The sequence below is a fragment of the Aquarana catesbeiana genome, linkage group LG02, assembly GCF_042186555.1.
Source record: "Aquarana catesbeiana isolate 2022-GZ linkage group LG02, ASM4218655v1, whole genome shotgun sequence".
NCBI classification, from domain to species: domain Eukaryota; kingdom Metazoa; phylum Chordata; class Amphibia; order Anura; family Ranidae; genus Aquarana; species Aquarana catesbeiana.
In genome coordinates, this window is record NC_133325.1 from 647,449,510 (window position 1) to 647,468,534 (window position 19,025).

At 43.2% G+C, this 19,025-nt stretch overlaps 1 protein-coding gene across 1 annotated transcript in view; it reads left to right on the forward strand.

Annotated features, from left to right (window-relative positions):
• Window positions 1–19,025, forward strand: part of SMS (spermine synthase) — a 333,972-nt gene that overhangs the window by 184,091 nt on the left and 130,856 nt on the right. Inside the window, exon 7 of the mRNA XM_073616503.1 lies at window positions 13,490–13,579. Coding sequence (XP_073472604.1) covers window positions 13,490–13,579 — 90 coding nt within the window. The remainder of the gene's footprint in view (window positions 1–13,489; window positions 13,580–19,025) is intronic.

The following is a 19,025-nucleotide window of genomic DNA, read 5'->3' on the forward strand; positions in this document are numbered from 1 at the left end:
CTGTATTGAGGTGGTTAATGCATCACAGCATAGGATGTGTTTTACTACTCTGGATCACACCTCCCTCGGTACTAGACAACCTCCCTTTTTTTATTTTCTAATCACTTTCCTACTTCTTCCATTAAAGTGACCATATACTGTACAATCTGAATGGACAATCTCCTTTAGATATACCACCAACTATGTAGTGCAAGGTGGGTACTCCTATTACAAATTTTTGGTAAACCTAAAGGAAATTATACAGCGATTGTTCAATCAGATTGCATAGTGTATGGACAGCTTTATACAAATACATTGGAGAGAGTGGGCGGAGACACTCAGCTGTCATTATTCTTGTAATCCAGTTCAAGGATGGGGAAGATATAAACGCTTTAGGCCCATTTCCACCTAGTGTAGTGGTAGCGTATGTTTTTGGCATGTTTTACCTGTGACACACCTAGGGCAGCTCATTGATTTCTACGTGTGACAAACACAACAAAGTAGCTCATTGAAAATGTTGGTGTGTTTCGGGTTGCATGTTTTTTTTGGTTTTTTTTTACAATTAATTTTGCCATGTTGGTTGCACATTTTTCTTCCGAGTTTGGGGTGCCGTTAACAATAGCACTGAAAGCATAAATAATTCATTTTAATAGCACTGTTTTATGAAGAATTAAGTTATAAAAAGAAATATTAACAACAACTTTATCCATGCAGCTTTACCTGTGCCCAACAATGCAGCCTCACCTGTGTCCACCCAATGCAGCCTCCCCTGTGTCCACCCGGTGCAGCCTCACCTGTGTCCACCCGGTGCAGCCTCACCCGTGTCGACCAGGTGCAGACTCACCCGTGTCGACCCGGTGCAGCCTCACCCGTGTCGACCCGGTGCAGCCTCACCCGTGTCGACCCGGTGCAGCCTCACCCGTGTCGACCCGGTGCAGCCTCACCCGTGTCGACCCGGTGCAGCCTCACCCGTGTCGACCCGGTGGAGCCTCACCCGTGTCGACCCGGTGCAGCCTCACCCGTGTCGACCCGGTGCAGCCTCACCCGTGTCGACCCGGTGCAGCCTCACCCGTGTCGACCCGGTGCAGCCTCACCCGTGTCGACCCGGTGCAGCCTCACCCGTGTCGACCCGGTGCAGCCTCACCCGTGTCGACCCGGTGCAGCCTCACCCGTGTCGACCCGGTGCAGCCTCACCCGTGTCGACCCGGTGCAGCCTCACCCGTGTCGACCCGGTGCAGCTTACCTGTGCAGGGGGAGAGGAATTGCTGGCCGGATGATGAGAGTGCCGAGGAACATCACAGCTTTCATTTCAATTGCTGTGTCCCCGTCGTGTGCCGTCCCATACAGCCACGCCCCCCTGACTGGGGAGCTTTGATAGACGTCACACGTCTCGGGATTGGACGGGGTGATCTGTCTATCAAAGTCCAGGACAAAGAGGAGGGGCTGTGACAGCGAGTGCTGAGAACACACAGCAATTGAAATGAAAGCTGTGATGTTCCTCGGCACTCTCATCATTCGACCATCTGCTCTCCTCTCTTCCCCTCCGCATTCGCGGCTCCCATACAACCCCGGTACTCGGCCCCCCTTCCAGGCAGCCATAGCTCGTCAGCCCTCAAAATCCACTCGCGAGCAGGCGAGTGGAATTTTTGAGGGATGGCGTAGTGCTTGGGGCAGACTCCTTACTATACAGAGGCTAGTCCCGATTTCCAGGGAAGCGGTTACATTTACAATATATGTTGGGGCTTTCTTTACCATTGTGAGTAGTGTTTATGGCTTTGTTTTTTAATATAGTAAAATACTTTTAGACTGAGCACATTACCGTGTTTCCCCGAAAATAAAACCTACCCCAGAAATAAGACCTACTGTTATTTTCCAGGAGGGCTGCAATATAAGCCATACCCCAAAAATAAGCCCTAGTATAAAATGCTTGTAAAAGCCTATAATCCACTCTGTTATAGTAGTATATAATGTACAATGTGTTTTTCTGTAATATAATTGTGTCAAATCAGTACAGCTCCTCTTAGCGCTCAGGTGACCTCCTGCTGCTCTCCTCTTCTTCCAGCGGGGGATCTCGACCCCCCTCCCTCTGCAGTGCTCGGAGCGGGGAAGAGCGCTCCGGCGGGTCACTGAAGTGGCGAGTGGTGCTAAACGATGATATTTGACACAATTATGTTACAGAAACACACACATTGTACATTATACAGTGGGGATGGAAAGTATTCAGACCCCCTTAAATCTTTCACTGTTATATTGCAGCCATTTGCTAAAATCATTTCATTTCATTTTTTTTCCTCATTAATGTACACACAGCACCCCATATTGATAGAAAAACACAGAATTGTTGTCATTTTTGCAGATTTATTAAAAAAGAAAAACTGAAATATCACATGGTCCTAAGTATTCAGACCCTTCGCTCAGTATTTAGTAGAAGCACCCTTTTGATCTAATACAGCCATGAGTCTTTTTGGAAAAGATGCAACAAGTATTTCACACCTGGATTTGGGGATCCTCGGCCATTCCTCCTTGCAGATCCTCTCCAGTTCTGTCAGGTTGGATGGTAAACATTGGTGGACAGCCATTTTTAGGTCTCTCCAGAGAAGCTCAATTGGGTTTAAGTCAGGGCTCTGGCTGGGCCATTCAAGAACAGTCACGGAGTTGTTGTGAAGCCACCCCTTCGTTATTTTAGCTGTGTGCTTAGGGTCATTGTCTTGTTGGAAGGTAAACCTTCGGCCCAGTCTGAGGTCCTCAGCAATCTGGAGAAGGTTTTCGTCCAGGATATCCCTGTACTTGGCCGCATTCATCTTTCCCTCGATTGCAACCAGTCGTCCAAGTCTTTAGGTGTTTTTTAGCAATGATTTTAGCAAATGACTGCAATATAACAAAGAGTGGAAAATTTAAGGGGGTCTGAATACTTTCTGTCCCCACTGTATACTACTGTAAGAGTGGATTATAGGATTTTACAAGCATTTTAACTTTGTACACATTGGGGATTCTTGACAGGCAGGGAGGGAGAAGACAGCACATTACATGGTAAGACCTATCCCAAAAATAAGCCCTACTGTCTTTTGCCAAAATATATATAAGACCCAGGCTTATTTTCGTGGAAACACGGTAGATGTACTTTTATTACTTTGAGGAGCATATGAGAAGTTTTCTCTAGAAATATATTTGTGACAAGATCCCAGTTTCCATTCAGAGTGGAGATGTGTGGAGCAATTCTCCGTTTACATCATATAGTGCCCATTTTGACCTCTCATTCACTGGAGGGCATTACCAAGCTGAGCAGATTCACAAATCGAGCATAATGTGGCATTCTCAAAATTTTAAATATTGATGATGGATTTTTGGGAAGATTAATGAACTGGTGTTTGCATGATTCCACAATTATCACTATTTGAATTTGTGTTGATTTTTTACACACTTTTTTTTTTTTTATGGATATGGCTTTATTGTACAGTATTCGTCACACTTCATTTCTTAAAATATTTTTTGATTAGGGCTGCACACAGTGTATTGTTTAAGGTGAAAAATGTCAATTTTTGGAAGTGCCTGGCATTCAGGCTTTTTTGTTAATGTTATGGCATTTCTTTTATTTATATTTATATATACCGTGGATATAAAAAGTTTACACACCCCTGTTAATATGTCAGGTTTCTTCAATGTAAAAAAATGAGACAAAGATAAATCATTTCAGAACTTTTTCCACCTTTTAATGTGACCTATAAACTGTTCAACTCAGTTGAACAACAAACTAAAATCTTTTAGGTGAAGGGGAGAAAAAATAATAAAAAAATAAAATATGTTTGCATAAGTGTGCACACCCTTAAACTAATACTTTGTTAATGCACCTTTTGATTTTATTACAGCACTCTATCTTTTTGGGAATGAGTCTCTCAGCATGGCACATCTTGACTTGGCAATATTTGCCCACTCTTCTTTGTAAAAACACCCCAAATCTGTCAGATTGCGAGGGCCTCTCCTGTGCACAGCCCTCTTCGGATCACCCCACAGATTCAGGTCTGAGCTCTGGCTGGGCCATTTCAAAACTTTAATCTTCTTCTGGTGAAGCCATTCCTTTGTTGATTTGGATGTATGCTTTGGCTAGTTGTCGTGCTGAAAGATGAAGTTTCTCTTCATGTTCAGCTTTCTAGCAGAAGCCTGAAGGTTTTGCGACAATTTTGACTGGTATTTGGAATTGTTCATAATTCCCTCTACCTTGACTAAGGCTGCTGTTTCAGCTGAAGAAAAACAGCCCCAAAGCATGATGCTGCTACCACCATGCTTCACTCTGGGCATGATGTCTTTTGGTAATGTGCAGTGTTGATTTTGAGCCAAACATATCTCTTGGAATTATGGCCAAAAAGTTCAACCTTGGTTTCTTCAGACCATAACACATTTTCCTACATGCTTTTGGGAGACTTCAGATGTGCTTTTGCAATACGTAGCTGGGCTTGGATGTTTTTCTTTGTAAGAAAAGACTTTCATCTTGCCTATCTACCACATAGCTGAGAATGAAGAATACGGGAGATTGTTGTCACATGTACCACACAGCCAGTACTTGCCAGATATTCCTGCAGCTCCTTTAATGTTGCTGTAGGCCTCTTGGCAGACTCCCTGACCAGTTTTCTTCTCGTCTTTTCATCAATTTTGGAGGGGCGTCCAGTTCTTGGTAATGTCACTGTTGTGCCATATTTTGTCCACTTGATAATGACTGTCTTCACTGTGTTCCATGGTATATCTAATGCCTTGGAAATTCTTTTGTACCCTTCTCCTGACTGATACCGTTTAACAATGAGATCCCTCTGATGTATTGGAAGCTCTCTGTGGACCATGGCTTTTGCTGTAGGATGGAAGTAAGAAAATGTCAGGCAAGACCTACTAGAACAGCTGAACTTTGAGGTTAATCGGAGGCACTTTAAATGATTGCAGGCGTGTACTGACTCCTATTTAACATGAGTTTGAATGGGATTGCTTAATTCTGAACACAGTTACATCCCCAGTTACATGAGGGTGTGCATACTTATGCAAAAGATTTCAGTTTTTTTTCAATTGAATTATGCAGTTTGTGGGTCACATTAAAGGTGGAAAAAGTTCTGAAATTATTTATCTTTGTCATTTTTTTACATCACAGAAACCTGACATTCTACCAGGGGTGTGTAGACTTTTTATATCCACTGTATATACAGTGTGTATATCTGTATATATTTGTCCAAATATCTAGATTTTTAAATAAAACAATTTTAAATTATTTTTGGTAAATAATCTAGAATAGTTTGTAGTGCATAATTTAAGAGAAATAAATTAATGATAAACAAGGTTGAATGTGTCTTCGTAGTCTGTACTGATTCTTTGTACACTCGGGTATTGCTTCCAGATTCTTGCATCCAACGTTCCCCATTTTTCGCTGCCTGCCCATTTTTCAGGCAGGCCCAATCGGACCACCCATTGTTCTCTATGGAGAGACTGACGTAAATGGACTTGTGTCCGTTTACACCCGCCGGCATCCGATCCAGTCAGCTAAAAACAGACGGATGGGGATCCCATTCCCCAGCCATCTAGCAAATCAGATCGGATGGTATCCGATGGAACTGGACAGGCGGTCTGTTTCCATCCGACTGCCCCATAGAGAACAGCGGGCTGCGTCCGTGTCCACTGTGCATCAGCAGAGAGGATGCGGATCTGTCATCCGCCTGCTCAGCAGGGATCAGCAGACAGATCCCACGCTGAGCAGGTGGATCTGCTTGACAGAGTTCACTCCATGTGAAAGGGGTCTTACCAGGAGCAGTTGGTCCATTCGGGGCGCCGGACTTATACATTTGTATGAGTTGTTTTTTTTTTTTTTTGTTTGTTTTTTTTCAAGCCACATGATTAGAGCCTCAGGCTCTAATTGGCTTGGAAAAGATTGGGCTTGGGGCGCAGAGCATTGCACCCCAAACCCACCCATTTGTGACAATAGCAAATTAATTTTCGCTATTGTCTTCCGGCTTCTCCTCCTGGCCAATGAGGATGGATTGGGTTGGCTGGGAGGAGAAGCTGAGGAAGCTGTGGAGGGGTGAGTGCGGGGGGACCTGGGGGGTCTTACTATGTTTGTTTTTTTATTTCTTTTTACTTTTTAGTTTTTCTTTTTTTTGGGGGGGGGGGTGTCTTTGGTGAGATATCAGAGGTCTAAACAGATCCCCATATCTCTTTTTTTGAGATCAAGAAAGGGACTGAAGATAGTCCCTTTCTCTGCAGCACTTTACTTGAATGAATAAGGAATCTGTATAAAGTCTAATTAATTCATAAAATAACAGTCTGATACATAGTAATTCTCGTGGGTTTACTATGTATCAGCTCTAAGTGGATATAAGAGTGATCGCCGCCTATGTCCGCTGTACTACAGGGGGAGCTTGGTAACCATATGTTTACCAAGCCCCAACTTCACCCCCACTGCTCCCCCCTCCCGTGGTGGCGGGAGGGATGCCGCTTGGAGCGGTGATGGATCAGGGGTGCGGGGGCAGTACAAGGGTGATCTGTCTGGCGGGGGGACAAATATGGATTCCCCCAAGCCCCATGCAGCACCTGAAGCCGGCGGGAGTGGAAGAGGGATGCTGGCTAATGATGGTAGCTGTGGGGATTGGGTGCAGGGGGGGATCATCAGTGCAGGGGGGAAGGGGGGTGAAGGGGATAGGAAAGGAGAGTGGGGGGGGAGTAGTTTTAGGTGGAAGAGAGCGGTGGGAGGTGGAGAAGCAGGGGGCAGAGAAGCAGCGGCATGGGGGGGGGGCGTTTACATTTTAGGTTGATAACTTCTGGTTATCTGGGTTGTAATTCGCTGATCAGAGTTATAGAATTTTTCAGCGGTGTCTGCTGAACAATTCTGCTATAAGTTTATGGTAATTGAAGTGACCATGAGCTTATAGGTTGAGGGAGAAATGAGGTCTGTACGCCGTTGTACGTCATGTACAATGCTGTACGTACGCCATGTACACTGCTGCTGGTAAATGGACTTTCAGAGGCAGTTGGCTGCTTTTTTTCAGCTGTCCCAAACTCATCCAATGTTATCTTATGTTTATATGTACACAGGTTCGTATAATGTTGTTTTTAGGCAGTGCACCTCAACTTTTTTCTTTTTAAGGAATTTAGAACTACTGACTCTTTTTTCCAGCTTATAGCTTTCTTTCCTCTCGCCATTTAGATTACTGCTATGAGGGCTGTTATATCCAAGTATATTTACTTCTCTCAGGTACACCCTTAATGGACCCTCCTTCTCCCTTGACTCAAGGTTTACGGTTGTTCCACTTAAGCCTCCTGTTAACTGGTTAATCTTTTTTATTCAGACATAACTTTCACCGTGGTTAAGAGTCAGACATCTTAGACTTTGGCCTTTACCCAAGTAACATATTTTTGTTGCTTCTACTGACCACCTCAGCTGTTGTCTAATTTTTTTATTCTCCTGCTCAGGTAGTTGTTGCTCCACCTGTTTTTTTGATGAATAATTGACCTAATTGGTTCTCCTCTGCATTGTTTGTTGAGGCTTACCATTCTTTCAGGTAGCAGTTTCCACTTAGTGGTGACCTGTCCTGGACTGAAATGCCAGGATGACCCTTCTTTGGTCATGACAATTTCCAGAATAACTGTCATCCCTTTTTTTCATCTAGCCTTCGTTCAGGTGTTGACTCCTCCTGATAGTCCTTGTAGTCAATTTTTTTACATCTATTGAATCTCTCAGTGGTTGTTGCTCACCCCTCTGCTAGACTGCTTTTTAACATCTTAAATGATTTACTACATTCCTGTGTCCCTCAATGAATGATAAAGAAAATAAGATTTTTGTACTTACCATAACATCTTTTTGGAATCCATTGGAGGACACAGGTTCCACCCTTCTGTAGTGTTGAACTTTTGTGTTTGCTCACAGAACGTTGCATGACATTTGGAGGCAGGTTTATTTTTTTTTTTGCTGGTGTCCAAACCTCCTGAAGACAGCAGTAAACCAAAATGACTGAGAATTATTACATACTGTACATGTGTCCCTCAATGGACTTTAAGGAAAAGATCTTATGGTAAATATAATAATTTTATTATTCTGTGCTAGTTTGAAAACTGCTCTAAAAAAAGTGCTGAAAATTCCTAAAACACAAAGTAGTACTATTTTTAGATGTCTTTAATTCCTCTGTTACTGTGGCTTTGAAGTAACATCCTCCAGTCATTGCTTTACAGCCATAGCGAAGTACTAATTTTATGGTGCTGTATGCCAATGGATTTTATTGCCTTATAGCTTCGAAAGAATATACCCTGAGTGTCAACCTAATTTGCAAGAATTCAGAAGCAATATTTTCTTTTTATTTAGCCACTTTATTTGTGTAGATCTTTGCATCATTTAAATGTAAATTGCATGTGTTTAGTTTTCTTTTATAAACTTATAAGACTTTTATTAAGTCATAGTTGTAGTGGTGCTGTACTTTGGTACTGGAACCACAGTTTTTTTTTTGGTAACTATTGCTGTCAAAGCTATTTTTATTGTACAAGGATACAGTGGCTCTCTTAGTCTTTTTTTTCATGGTGCAAAGGGCTCAGTAAATATACATTATTTCATGGCTACTAGGAATGAGCTTTGAGTTCGAGTCGAACTCATGTTCGACTCGAATATCGGCTGTTCGCCAATTCGCTGAACAGCGAACAATTTGGGGTGTTCGCGGCAAATTCGAAAGTCTATGGGAGAAATCAAAAGTGCTAATTTTAAAGGCTTATATGCATGGTATTGTCATAAAAAGTGTTTGGGGACCTGGGTCCTGCCCCAGGGGACATGGAGCAATGCAAAAAAAAAGTTTTAAAAACGGCTGTTTTTTCGGGAGCAGTGATTTTAATAATGCTTAAAGTGAAACAATAAAAGTGTAATATTCCTTTAAATTTGTACCTGGGGGTGTCTATAGTATGCCTGTAAAGGGGCGCATGTTTCCCGTGTTTAGAACAGTCTGACAGCAAAATGACATTTCAAAGGAAAAAAAGTCATTTAAAACTACTCACGGCTATTAATGATTTGCCGGTCCGACAATACACATAAAAGTTCATTGATAAATAAAAATGGCATGGGAATTCCCCACAGGGGAACCCCGAACCAAAATTAAAAAAAAAAAATTGACGTGGGGGGTCCCCCTAAATTCCATACCAGGCCCTTCAGGTCTGGTATGGATATTAAGGGGAACCCCGGCCAAAATTGAAAAAAAAAAGGCGTGGGGTCCCCCCAAAAATCCATACCAGACCCTTATCCGAGCACGCAACCTGGCAGGCCGCAGGAAAAGAGGGGGGATGAGAGAGCACCCCCCTCCTGAACCGTACCAGGCCACATGCCCTCAACATTGGAAGGGTGCTTTGGGGTAGCCCCCCAAAACACCTTGTTCCCATGTTGATGGGGACAAGGGCCTCATCCCCACAACCCTTGCCCGGTGGTTGTGGGGGTCTGCGGGTGGGGGGCTTATCGCAATCTGGAAGCCCCCTTTAACAAGGGGACCCCCAGATCCCGGCCCTTCCCCCTGTGTGAAATGGTAACAAAAAAGTGTCAGAAATGTTAAAAATGACAAGAGACAGTTTTTGACAATTCCTTTATTTAAATGCTTCTTCTTTCTTCTATCTTCTTTCTTCTATCTTCCTTCGGTTTCTTCCTCCATCTCCTTCTGGTTCTTCAGGTTCTTCCTCCGGTGTTCTCGTCCGACATCATCCTCCGCGGCGTGTTCTTCCCTACTTCTCCTCTCCACATACATGATGGCACGATGGGAGGCTCCTGCTGTGTGACGCTTCTCCTCTTCTGACGGTTCTTAAATAATGGGTCCGCCCCCTCTGACGCACGGGGACTTCCCTGTGACGTCAGAAGGGGGTGGGGTTACGTAACGGGTGACCCCGCCCCCCTCTGATGTCACAGGGAATGCCACAGGGATGTCCCCGTCAAGTCCCCGTGTGTCAGAGGGGGCGGGGTCACCGGGTGGACCCACCCCCCCGTTATTTAAGAACCGTCAGAAGAGGAGAAGCGTCACACAGTGGGAGCCTCCCATCATGCCATCATGTATGCGGAGCGGCCCGAGGAGAAGAAGGGAAGAAGACGCCGAAGAGGAAGATGCTGGACGAGAACACCGGAGGAAGAACCAGAAAAACCAGAAGAAGATGAAGATGGAAGAAACCGAAGGAAGATAGAAGATAGAAGATGCATTTAAATAAAGGAATTGTCAAAAACTGTCTCTTGTAATTTTTAAGATTTTTGACACTTTTTTTGTGAAATGGTAGGGGTACTTTTGTACCCCCTTACCATTTCACACAGGGGAGGGCCGGGATCTGGGGTTCCCCTGTTAAAGGGGGCTTCAAGAATTCCAATAAGCCCCCCGCCCGCAGACCCCCACAACCACCAGGCAAGGGTTGTGGGGATGAGACCCTTGTCCCCATCAATATGAGGACAAGGTGTTTTGGGGGGCTACCCCAAAGCACCCTCCCAATGTTGAGGGCATGTGGCCTGGTACAGTTCAGGAGGGGGGGTCGCTCTCTCTCGTCCCCCCCTCTTTTCCTGCGACCTGCCAGGTTGCATGCTCGGATAAGGGTCTGGTATGGATTTTTGGGGGGACCCCATGCCATTTTTTTTTTTTTAATTTTGGCGCGGGGTTCCCCTTAAAATCCATACCAGACCTGAAGGGTCTGGTATAGATTTTGAGGGGGACCCCACGCCATTTAAAAAAAAAATTTTGGCCGGGGTTCCCCTTAATATCCATACCAGATCTGAAGGGCCTGGTATGGAATTTAGGGAGACCCCCCACATCAATTTTTTTTTTTTTTAATTTTGGTTCGGGGTTCCCCTGTGGGGAATTCCCATGCCGTTTTTATCAATGAACTTTTATGTGTATTGTCGGACCGGCAATTCATTAATAGCCGCGAGTAGTTTTAAATGACTTTTTTTCCTTTGAAATGTCATTTTGCTGTCAGACTGTTCTAAACACGGGAAACAAGTGCCCCTTTACAGGCATACTATAGACACCCCCCAGGTACGAAATTTAAAGGAATATTACATTTTTATTGTTTCACTTTAAGCATTATTAAAATCACTGCTCCCGAAAAAACAGCCATTTTTAAAACTTTTTTTTGCATTGATACATGTCCCCTGGGGCAGGACCCAGGTCCCCAAACACTTTTTATGACAATAACTTGCATATAAGCCTTTAAAATTAGCACTTTTGATTATTCATGTTCGTGTCCCATAGACTTTAACGAATTTTTTGCCTGCTCACAAGTTCTGGTGCGAACCGAACAGGGGGGTGTTCAGCTCATCCCTAAGGGCTACCAACTAGAAATGAACTTTCATCAGCTGTGGCAGGTAAAAGCTGGTGTGAATGGCTGCTATGCATTACAAGTGCATATTAAGGTTGTTATAACTTAAACAATGGACTCAACATTTTTTAAAACATCTGTGATGATGGGGACTTAGGATCAGGAAGACACCTTTGCTCTACTAAATAAATGAAATTATAGTAGAGGAGCTTCTTCATTGGTGACTATACAGTTCTTTCCTAATGTTTATAACTATTTCTAACTTCGTGGAGGGAGTTTTGGGTATTGAACTACTTTTTTACTACTAGTTTTATGCCATAAACCATAATGTCCAGGCGCTAAAACCACAGCAGCAAGTAAAGAAGTCCTTGGTAACTATTTCACCCCAGCAGCTACACATGAAAAACACAGTTAGTGGTGTAACAAAAGTCTTATACCCTGTACACACGGTCGGATTTTCCGATGGAAAGTGTCCGATCGGAGCGCGTTGTCGGACATACCGACCGTGTGTGGGCTCCATCGGACATTTTCCATCGGATTTTCCGACACACAAAGTTTGAGAGCAGGCTATAAAATTTTCCGACAACAAAATCCGTTGTCGGAATTTCCGATCGTGTGTACACAAATCCGACGCACAAAGTGCCACGCATGCTCAGAATAAATAAAGAGATGAAAGCTATTGGCTACTGCCCCGTTTATAGTCCCGATGTACGTGTTTTACGTCACCGCGTTCAGAATGATCGGATTTTCCGATTACTTTGTGTGACCGTGTGTATGCAAGACAAGTTTGAGCCAACATCCGTCAGAAAAAATTTTGTTGTCGGAATGTCCGATCAATGTCTGACCGTGTGTACGGGGCATAAGCCTACAATCCAAGTGGCAAGCCCTTGGGGTACTCTTAAAAATTAAGGTATCGTGGTGCTTGGTCTAAAAGTTCCAGGCTGAATCACTGACATCAAAATGCTTCTAAAAACAGAAGCAAGTTTATAAAAAAAAGTGGACAATCGCTATGTCAACGCAATATAAAAAGAAGACTTGAAAAAGGGCCATGCCCAAAACACGTTGTCATGACCACTTAAGTGTACATCTGGTTGCTTTCTGTAAAAAAATAATGTTTATAGAAAGCTTGTGGCTTTACCAATCAAATACGGGCTATTTCCTGTTCAATTCAGCAACCACATTTATGCACTTAAGCTTTGTAAAATGACTAAAGGAACAAAGATGCAAGTGCATGTCCAATATATGATGTTGCCCTCATACTGAAAGGTTTGGAGACCCCTGGGCTAAATGCCTAATATGTAATCAAGTCTCTCGGTATGCAGAGACCAGATAAAACACACAGGCACCACCGTAACTCCATGTTTCTGCATCACTTCCCAAAGAACATTTTGGGTTGCATGGTCATACTGTATGCTTTTTACAAACCCATAGAGCTCATGTAGAGTGTATTGGCACATACACTATCCCCATGTTATCTTACAAAATTGTGGTGGGGAAAACAATTGGTTCATGGTCAGAACCTGCTTTATTTATTTGGATCAAATGTTTAAAGCTGAACTCCAGGTATGCTTTGCAAGTATCCAAATTCCATACCTGTAGGACTGATGTGGAAGCAGAGAATCACTGTAGTAGTTGGCACTACTACAGTGATTAGCGTAGTCTTCCGAATCCTGTGTTGAGCAGCTGACCTTGTTACATAGTGAAACAAGGGGTCACTTGCTCCATACAGCTGCTATTCATAGCGCCTTGTTTTATCTCATTGAATACAAGATGTTCCCTGATTGGATGAGGTGGAGAGGCATGGTGGTGACATCACACTCTCCAACTCCTATTCCCTTTTAACGGTTTGTCCTTCAATTAACTTTTTTTAATATATGCAAATACAGAAATATGCCATTTCTGAAAATGAACATGTTTAATAAATAAATGTTGTGTAATAATTACTATTATGAGCATTATTTATGATATGTCTTGTAAATAAAAGTGATGTGAGGTTTTTCCCTCCTCAGTACACAAATCTAGAGAGCAGAGCTTTGGGTGACAGATTTAGTGATTGAGTCAGTGAAAGTGCTGCTCCTTGTTATTCAGCCAAGATCTGATTCCCACACTCAGCTGTATCTGTGAAGCATGACATAAATTACATCACTATTGCAGCAGGCTTGTCAAGCTTTCCCATTACACTGTCATGTGTCACAAACAAATAATCAGACCTTAACATCTTTCAAACATAGACCAAATGGTGATCGATGGATGTAGAAAACATATGCGAAAAACATGTGGTGATGTGTTAGACAATCTTAAAGGTGACTGCTATGAGGTATGTATTTTTTATGCTGCTTTTTTTAAATGGTGTATGTTTTTGTAATTTGATGACATATGCAATAACTTAAGAGGGCCTCATCTAGTATATAGATTTATACAGTCCCCCTTTTTAATGGTCAGGGTGCTAATTTTTTACTTTTTTCGTACCAAAACTTACTTAAATTAAGACTCCTCTTTATGTCTGTTCTTTGACTTGAACAGAACAATCTTGGGTCATGACTATTCAGAAACTGTCTACTCTTGGTGCTAGCGATCAGAGGAGTTACAGCATTTAATTCACCTGCTATTGGTCACATATCACTAGTGTTTTGGCGATTTCTCTACTACCTCACTTATTGGCTTGATGCTAAATATAATAAGTGATTACAACCTTAAGTCTATATAAGAATCTAGTCAATGCGGTTGCAGGTATTAGCAATAAAATTTATAACAAATGATAACTGTGCTAAAAAATAAAGATCTAATTTATACAGAAAAGAAGCTGGCCATTTGAAGTGGTTGTTAAGCCACTCTAACCTGTATACACCTTCAGCACTGCCTCCTATTGTAGTATCCCCCTCTGTGTGTGATTTATAAAAATAAATGCTGCAAATACCTAATTTCACTGCTGAGATTGTGATCACATGACTGGCCAAGAGGGGCTGAGATTTCCCTGCTGATGTCAGTCTGGAGGAGAGAAGGAGAGAGCTGGCTGGTTATGTGATCGCAATCTCGGCTCTTAAATTGGATATTTACAGCATTTATATTTATAAATCATTCACAGAGTGGGACACTGCAATAGGAGGCAGTGCTGATGGTGTATACAGGTTAGTGTTATGAGAGTAGTAGGAGTGGGGAGGGGCGGCTCACACACAGACAGAGAGGGGAGGGGGAGGAGGACACAGGAGCAGAGAGGAGAGCAGATGGCAGGCTGTGGATGACGGAGGCATGTAAATTGACCACGGTGTCTGGTATCTGCAGCCATGATACACCGTGGTCAGTTTACAGAGGGATGGGGAGAAACTGACCGGATCAGCCAGGTTTTTTAGGTGTTACAGGGGGCCAAATGACACAGGACAAGCACTGTGTCATATAATATGCTTTAAAGGAGCAGGAGCCATTTTTTTTTTTTTTTTTTTGGTTTAACAAACGCTTTAATCAAATATAACTAAATATAACGTAGCTGGTAAAACTTTAAAAGCAGCGATGTTACAAATACAGTGTTGCCAATGGACAAAGACAATTACAGAAAGAGGATGTTAGACACAAATAAGTGCCATTTCACACTGCAGCAATGTCCAACATCGGATGTGATTCGCACTGCTGTGCAAATCACATGCGATCTCTGTGCGATGCTGTTTCAGCCATACAGATAGTATGACTGTATTGGCATTGCATTCGGACCAAACTCGCACAGGACCCTTTTTTTGGTCCGCAACAGGATCGAATCGCATGGGTGTTCACACCCAGGCGATCCGATTTCTGTTTGAATTTGCTGTTCATACTGCGATATGCGAACTGATTTGTCATTAACTTTTAATTGACACTCCCAGCAGTTGCATAGGGCAGTGTGAACTGCCGCCGGAAGACGTGCAATGCGGGAACCCGCAGTGGATTTGCAGGGTTCCCACATCGCTGCAGTGTTAACCGGCCCTCAGTAATGGAGATACATTACACAAACAACCTTACGTTTCCATTGTGCAGCCAGAGAGACCAAGAGTGAGAGAGAGCCAGAGGTCTGTATTCTGAGGTTATGTACACTTGCAAAGCACACCCTTCCAGGTAGAGACCCTCCCGCTCACATATCTTAAGGCTTTACCACTTCAGTCAGTGGGGGGCGCTCTTGGGCTATGACAGAAATCTCAAGATACTGGTCAGCTAGAGGTCACCAGCTGTCATTTGTGATCAAATAGTTTCACCTGCCCTCCTCTCCCCCTCACCTCAATTGAGAACTCTGAAGTGAAAACCCCCACAGTGTTATTTGTCACATACCCCTTTAGGTCTATTTAACATTACAGTGTTCAGAGATGGAGGTCAGGGGGCCTAGTAGTCAAAATACTTTTTCCCAATACTAACTCTAGATAAAATTCCAGAGCTGTTTTATGGTGCCCCTATTATACATTCACATCAGTCCCTGCCCTCATTGAGCTTACAATCTAAGGTCCCTAACCCACGTTCATACATACACAAACTATGAGCAGTTTAGGCAGGAGCCAATTCGCCTACCAGCATGTCTTTGATATGTGGAAAGAAACTGGAGTACCCGGAGGAAACCCAGGCCCAGAGGAAACCCAGGCAAAGGGAGAACATGCAAACTCCAGGCAGGTAGTGCAGTGGTTGGGATAAAAAACTTGATGCAGGAGGGTAACTCAGATAAGCATGGGAGCATAAAGGTATAGAGTGGTGTCAAATCTGCACCTTTAGCCTGATTGGATAATGCAGGAGCATACATCAAAGTTTGAAAAAACAATCCCCTGCGCTAAAGATACTAATTAGTGATTAAGCCTGCCGCTGCTGTACATGACAGAAGTCAAAACATGGGAAAAAGGGTATAAGTACCACAGTGCTGACAGCCTAAATGTAAATATGTATAAACTTCTAGTTGGAAGGTTCCTTTCACAGGTGCCTTCCACAGGTACTGCTGTGCTAGAAATAGTGCAAATCAATATCAAGCTTGTGACCAGCGAAAGTCCAAAAAAGACGTGCACATAAACATATAGCAGTTCTCAGTTGATAACTTCCTTTCCCAAGTTTTTTCAAAAGTGCTGCTGTGCTAAAAAAACATATGATGCTGTAAACAGGTGCAAATGAGATCTACACCCCCCCCTATAGCTGAACTAACCAGATTCAATGGACCCCCAAGCAGTACTGCGTTGCGGGTCAGGTAAGCTTAGGATGGTGAAGCGGGGTGATGAAAACGCCAACTCCTGGGTGTGATCTTTCCTGGAGTGTTTTCAGGCACAAACATATGGAGAAAGAGCCCACATAGTAAAGTATGTCTTGTTTAAGAGCCCTTTTACACTGAGGTGGTTTGCAGGCGCTATTGCGCTAAAAATAGTGCCTGCAAACCGACCTGAAAGTGCCACTGCTTTGTCTCCAGTGTGAAAGCCCCGAGGGCTTTCACACTGGAGCGGTGCGCTAGCAGGATGGTAAAAAAAAGTCCTGCTAGCAGCATCTTTGGAGCGGTGTGTATACCGCTCCTTCACCGCTCCTGCCCATTGAAATCAATGGAGCACCGCGGCTATACCGCTGGTTGCGGTGGTTTTTAACCCTTTCTCGGCTGCTAGCAGGGGGTAAAACCGCCCCGCTAGTGGCCAAATACCGACGGTAAAGCGCCGCTAACAATAGCGGCGCTTTACCTTCAACGCCACCCCCGCCCCAGTGTGAAAGGGGCCTTATTCATTAAAATCAATCTTTACAAAGTTCCAATCATAAAATCAGTCTTTACAAGGTTTCAAGGTGGAGGGCAAGTGGATGAACATCAATTACCAGTCCATTAATTAATAGGTTCTCTCACAACCTAACAGCATTTAAAGGGGCATCGGACATGATGTCACCGCGGCGCCGCAAGCTGCGTCTGACACTGCGTTTCTCCCTTCCCACAGGGCGTTATCAAAGACAAGAGACTCACGGCATCGCTGTGATATTTATAGCCAGGTTTGGGCTCTGCCCAATGACAAGACCATGACACTGTTTCCCCCTTGAAACATCTCTTTTTCCTCTGCCCTCCTCTATAGTCTCTGGTCCACGATTTCTTTCTTCTCTGCCATTGTTTTGGTCCGAGGAGCAGAGGATGTAGAAGAAGGCAGAGGAAAAAAAAGAGAGACGTAGGACAAGGTATTTTTGAGTTGAGCAACGCCGTTTTCTCAGAAGACGTACTGCACGTTTTAGAATTAGGTCTCAAATTCGCCCCTGACAGGAAATTGAATAAATTTGATGTTTTTATTGATTTACACAAATTCATGAGGAAGATGACTATCGGGAAACATTATGCCAATATGCAACCACAGAGAGATCAGGAGGAAAACCAATTTCAACACACTCAGCTTAGGAATAGGTCGGTGTTTAACCCCAAAGTACAAAACGACCACTTTAGTGAGGTTTTCGGGATCCTGGTCGAACAGAATCTTGATAAACTCAAGATTGTATCAGGAAGGAGCAAAAAAGATATAGAACAAGGGCTCAGACCGTTAGAAAAAAACAAAGAGGTTGTGATACGACCAGCTGCTAAAGGAGGAGGATTGGTCATTTTAAATAAAAGAGATTATATGACAGAACTCAATAGATTAGTTGACGATCAAGAAACCTATGAGGTGTTAAAGGAGAACCTTACAAACAAATATAAGGCCACATTGAAAAGATTAACAAAGCCTATAATGAAGATCTCATCAATAAAAGAGAAGCTAGATATCTTATACCTGATGCCCCATGTATGCTGGTTATCTATCAAATACCGAAAATTCACAAATGCAAGGCCAAACCCCCGGGAAGACCAATAGTAAGTGGCATTGACTCTCTGCTCCGTAGGCTGGGGGAATACTTGAATTGCTTCCTGCAACCCTTGGCCCAGAAGTCACCAGCCTACTTAAGAGACAGTAAGGAACTGATTAACCTGCTTAAAGATATGGAAGTATTAGACGACTGCATCCTGGCAGGTATTGATTTTAATTCGCTCTACACCAATATCAAACAAAGTTTTGCCTTGAACGCAGTAACATGGGCCTTACAAAAGACCAATTTAAAAAGGAATCAGACAGTTTTTGGTTAAAACACTGGATCTGAAAGGGAATTTCTTTTGGTATAATGGTAGCCACTATAGGCAGAGGAAGTGAGTAGCCATGGGGGACAAGTATGCACCCTCAGTGGCAAATATTTTTATGAGCAAATGGGAACATGAGGCCATACATGGAGAATTGAGACCAGAGGTTATACAAGAGATATACTGATGATATCCTCATTGTGTGGGCAGGAAGGCAAGAAACTTTTCTGGAATTCCTACATGATATTAATAATAACTCCTATGGAATTTCATTTACGGAAACGTATGATAAATTGGCTGTCGACTACCTAGATCTGGTCATTTTCAAGAATAATGGCGAATTAAACGCACACATTTTCTTTAAGGAGGTGGACTGTAATAGGTATATTCCAGAAAGAAGTTGCCATCACCCCAGATGGCTAAATGGGGTACCTAAAAGCTAGATGATGAGAATACGCAGGAATTGTGACAACGTGGATTATTATAGCCAAACACAAGTAATTATAAGTAGATTCCAAGAGAACGTGTATGCGCCCAAAGAATTAGTTAAGACACAACAGGAAGTCCTACAATTGGATATAAATGTAATGTTACAAGATAAGGAACATAAACGTAACAATTATGGGTTAGGTTTTATAACTGGGTTTACGAGACAATATGAGCAGGTTGAGAGAATAAAATCTAAACATTGGCCATTACTCCT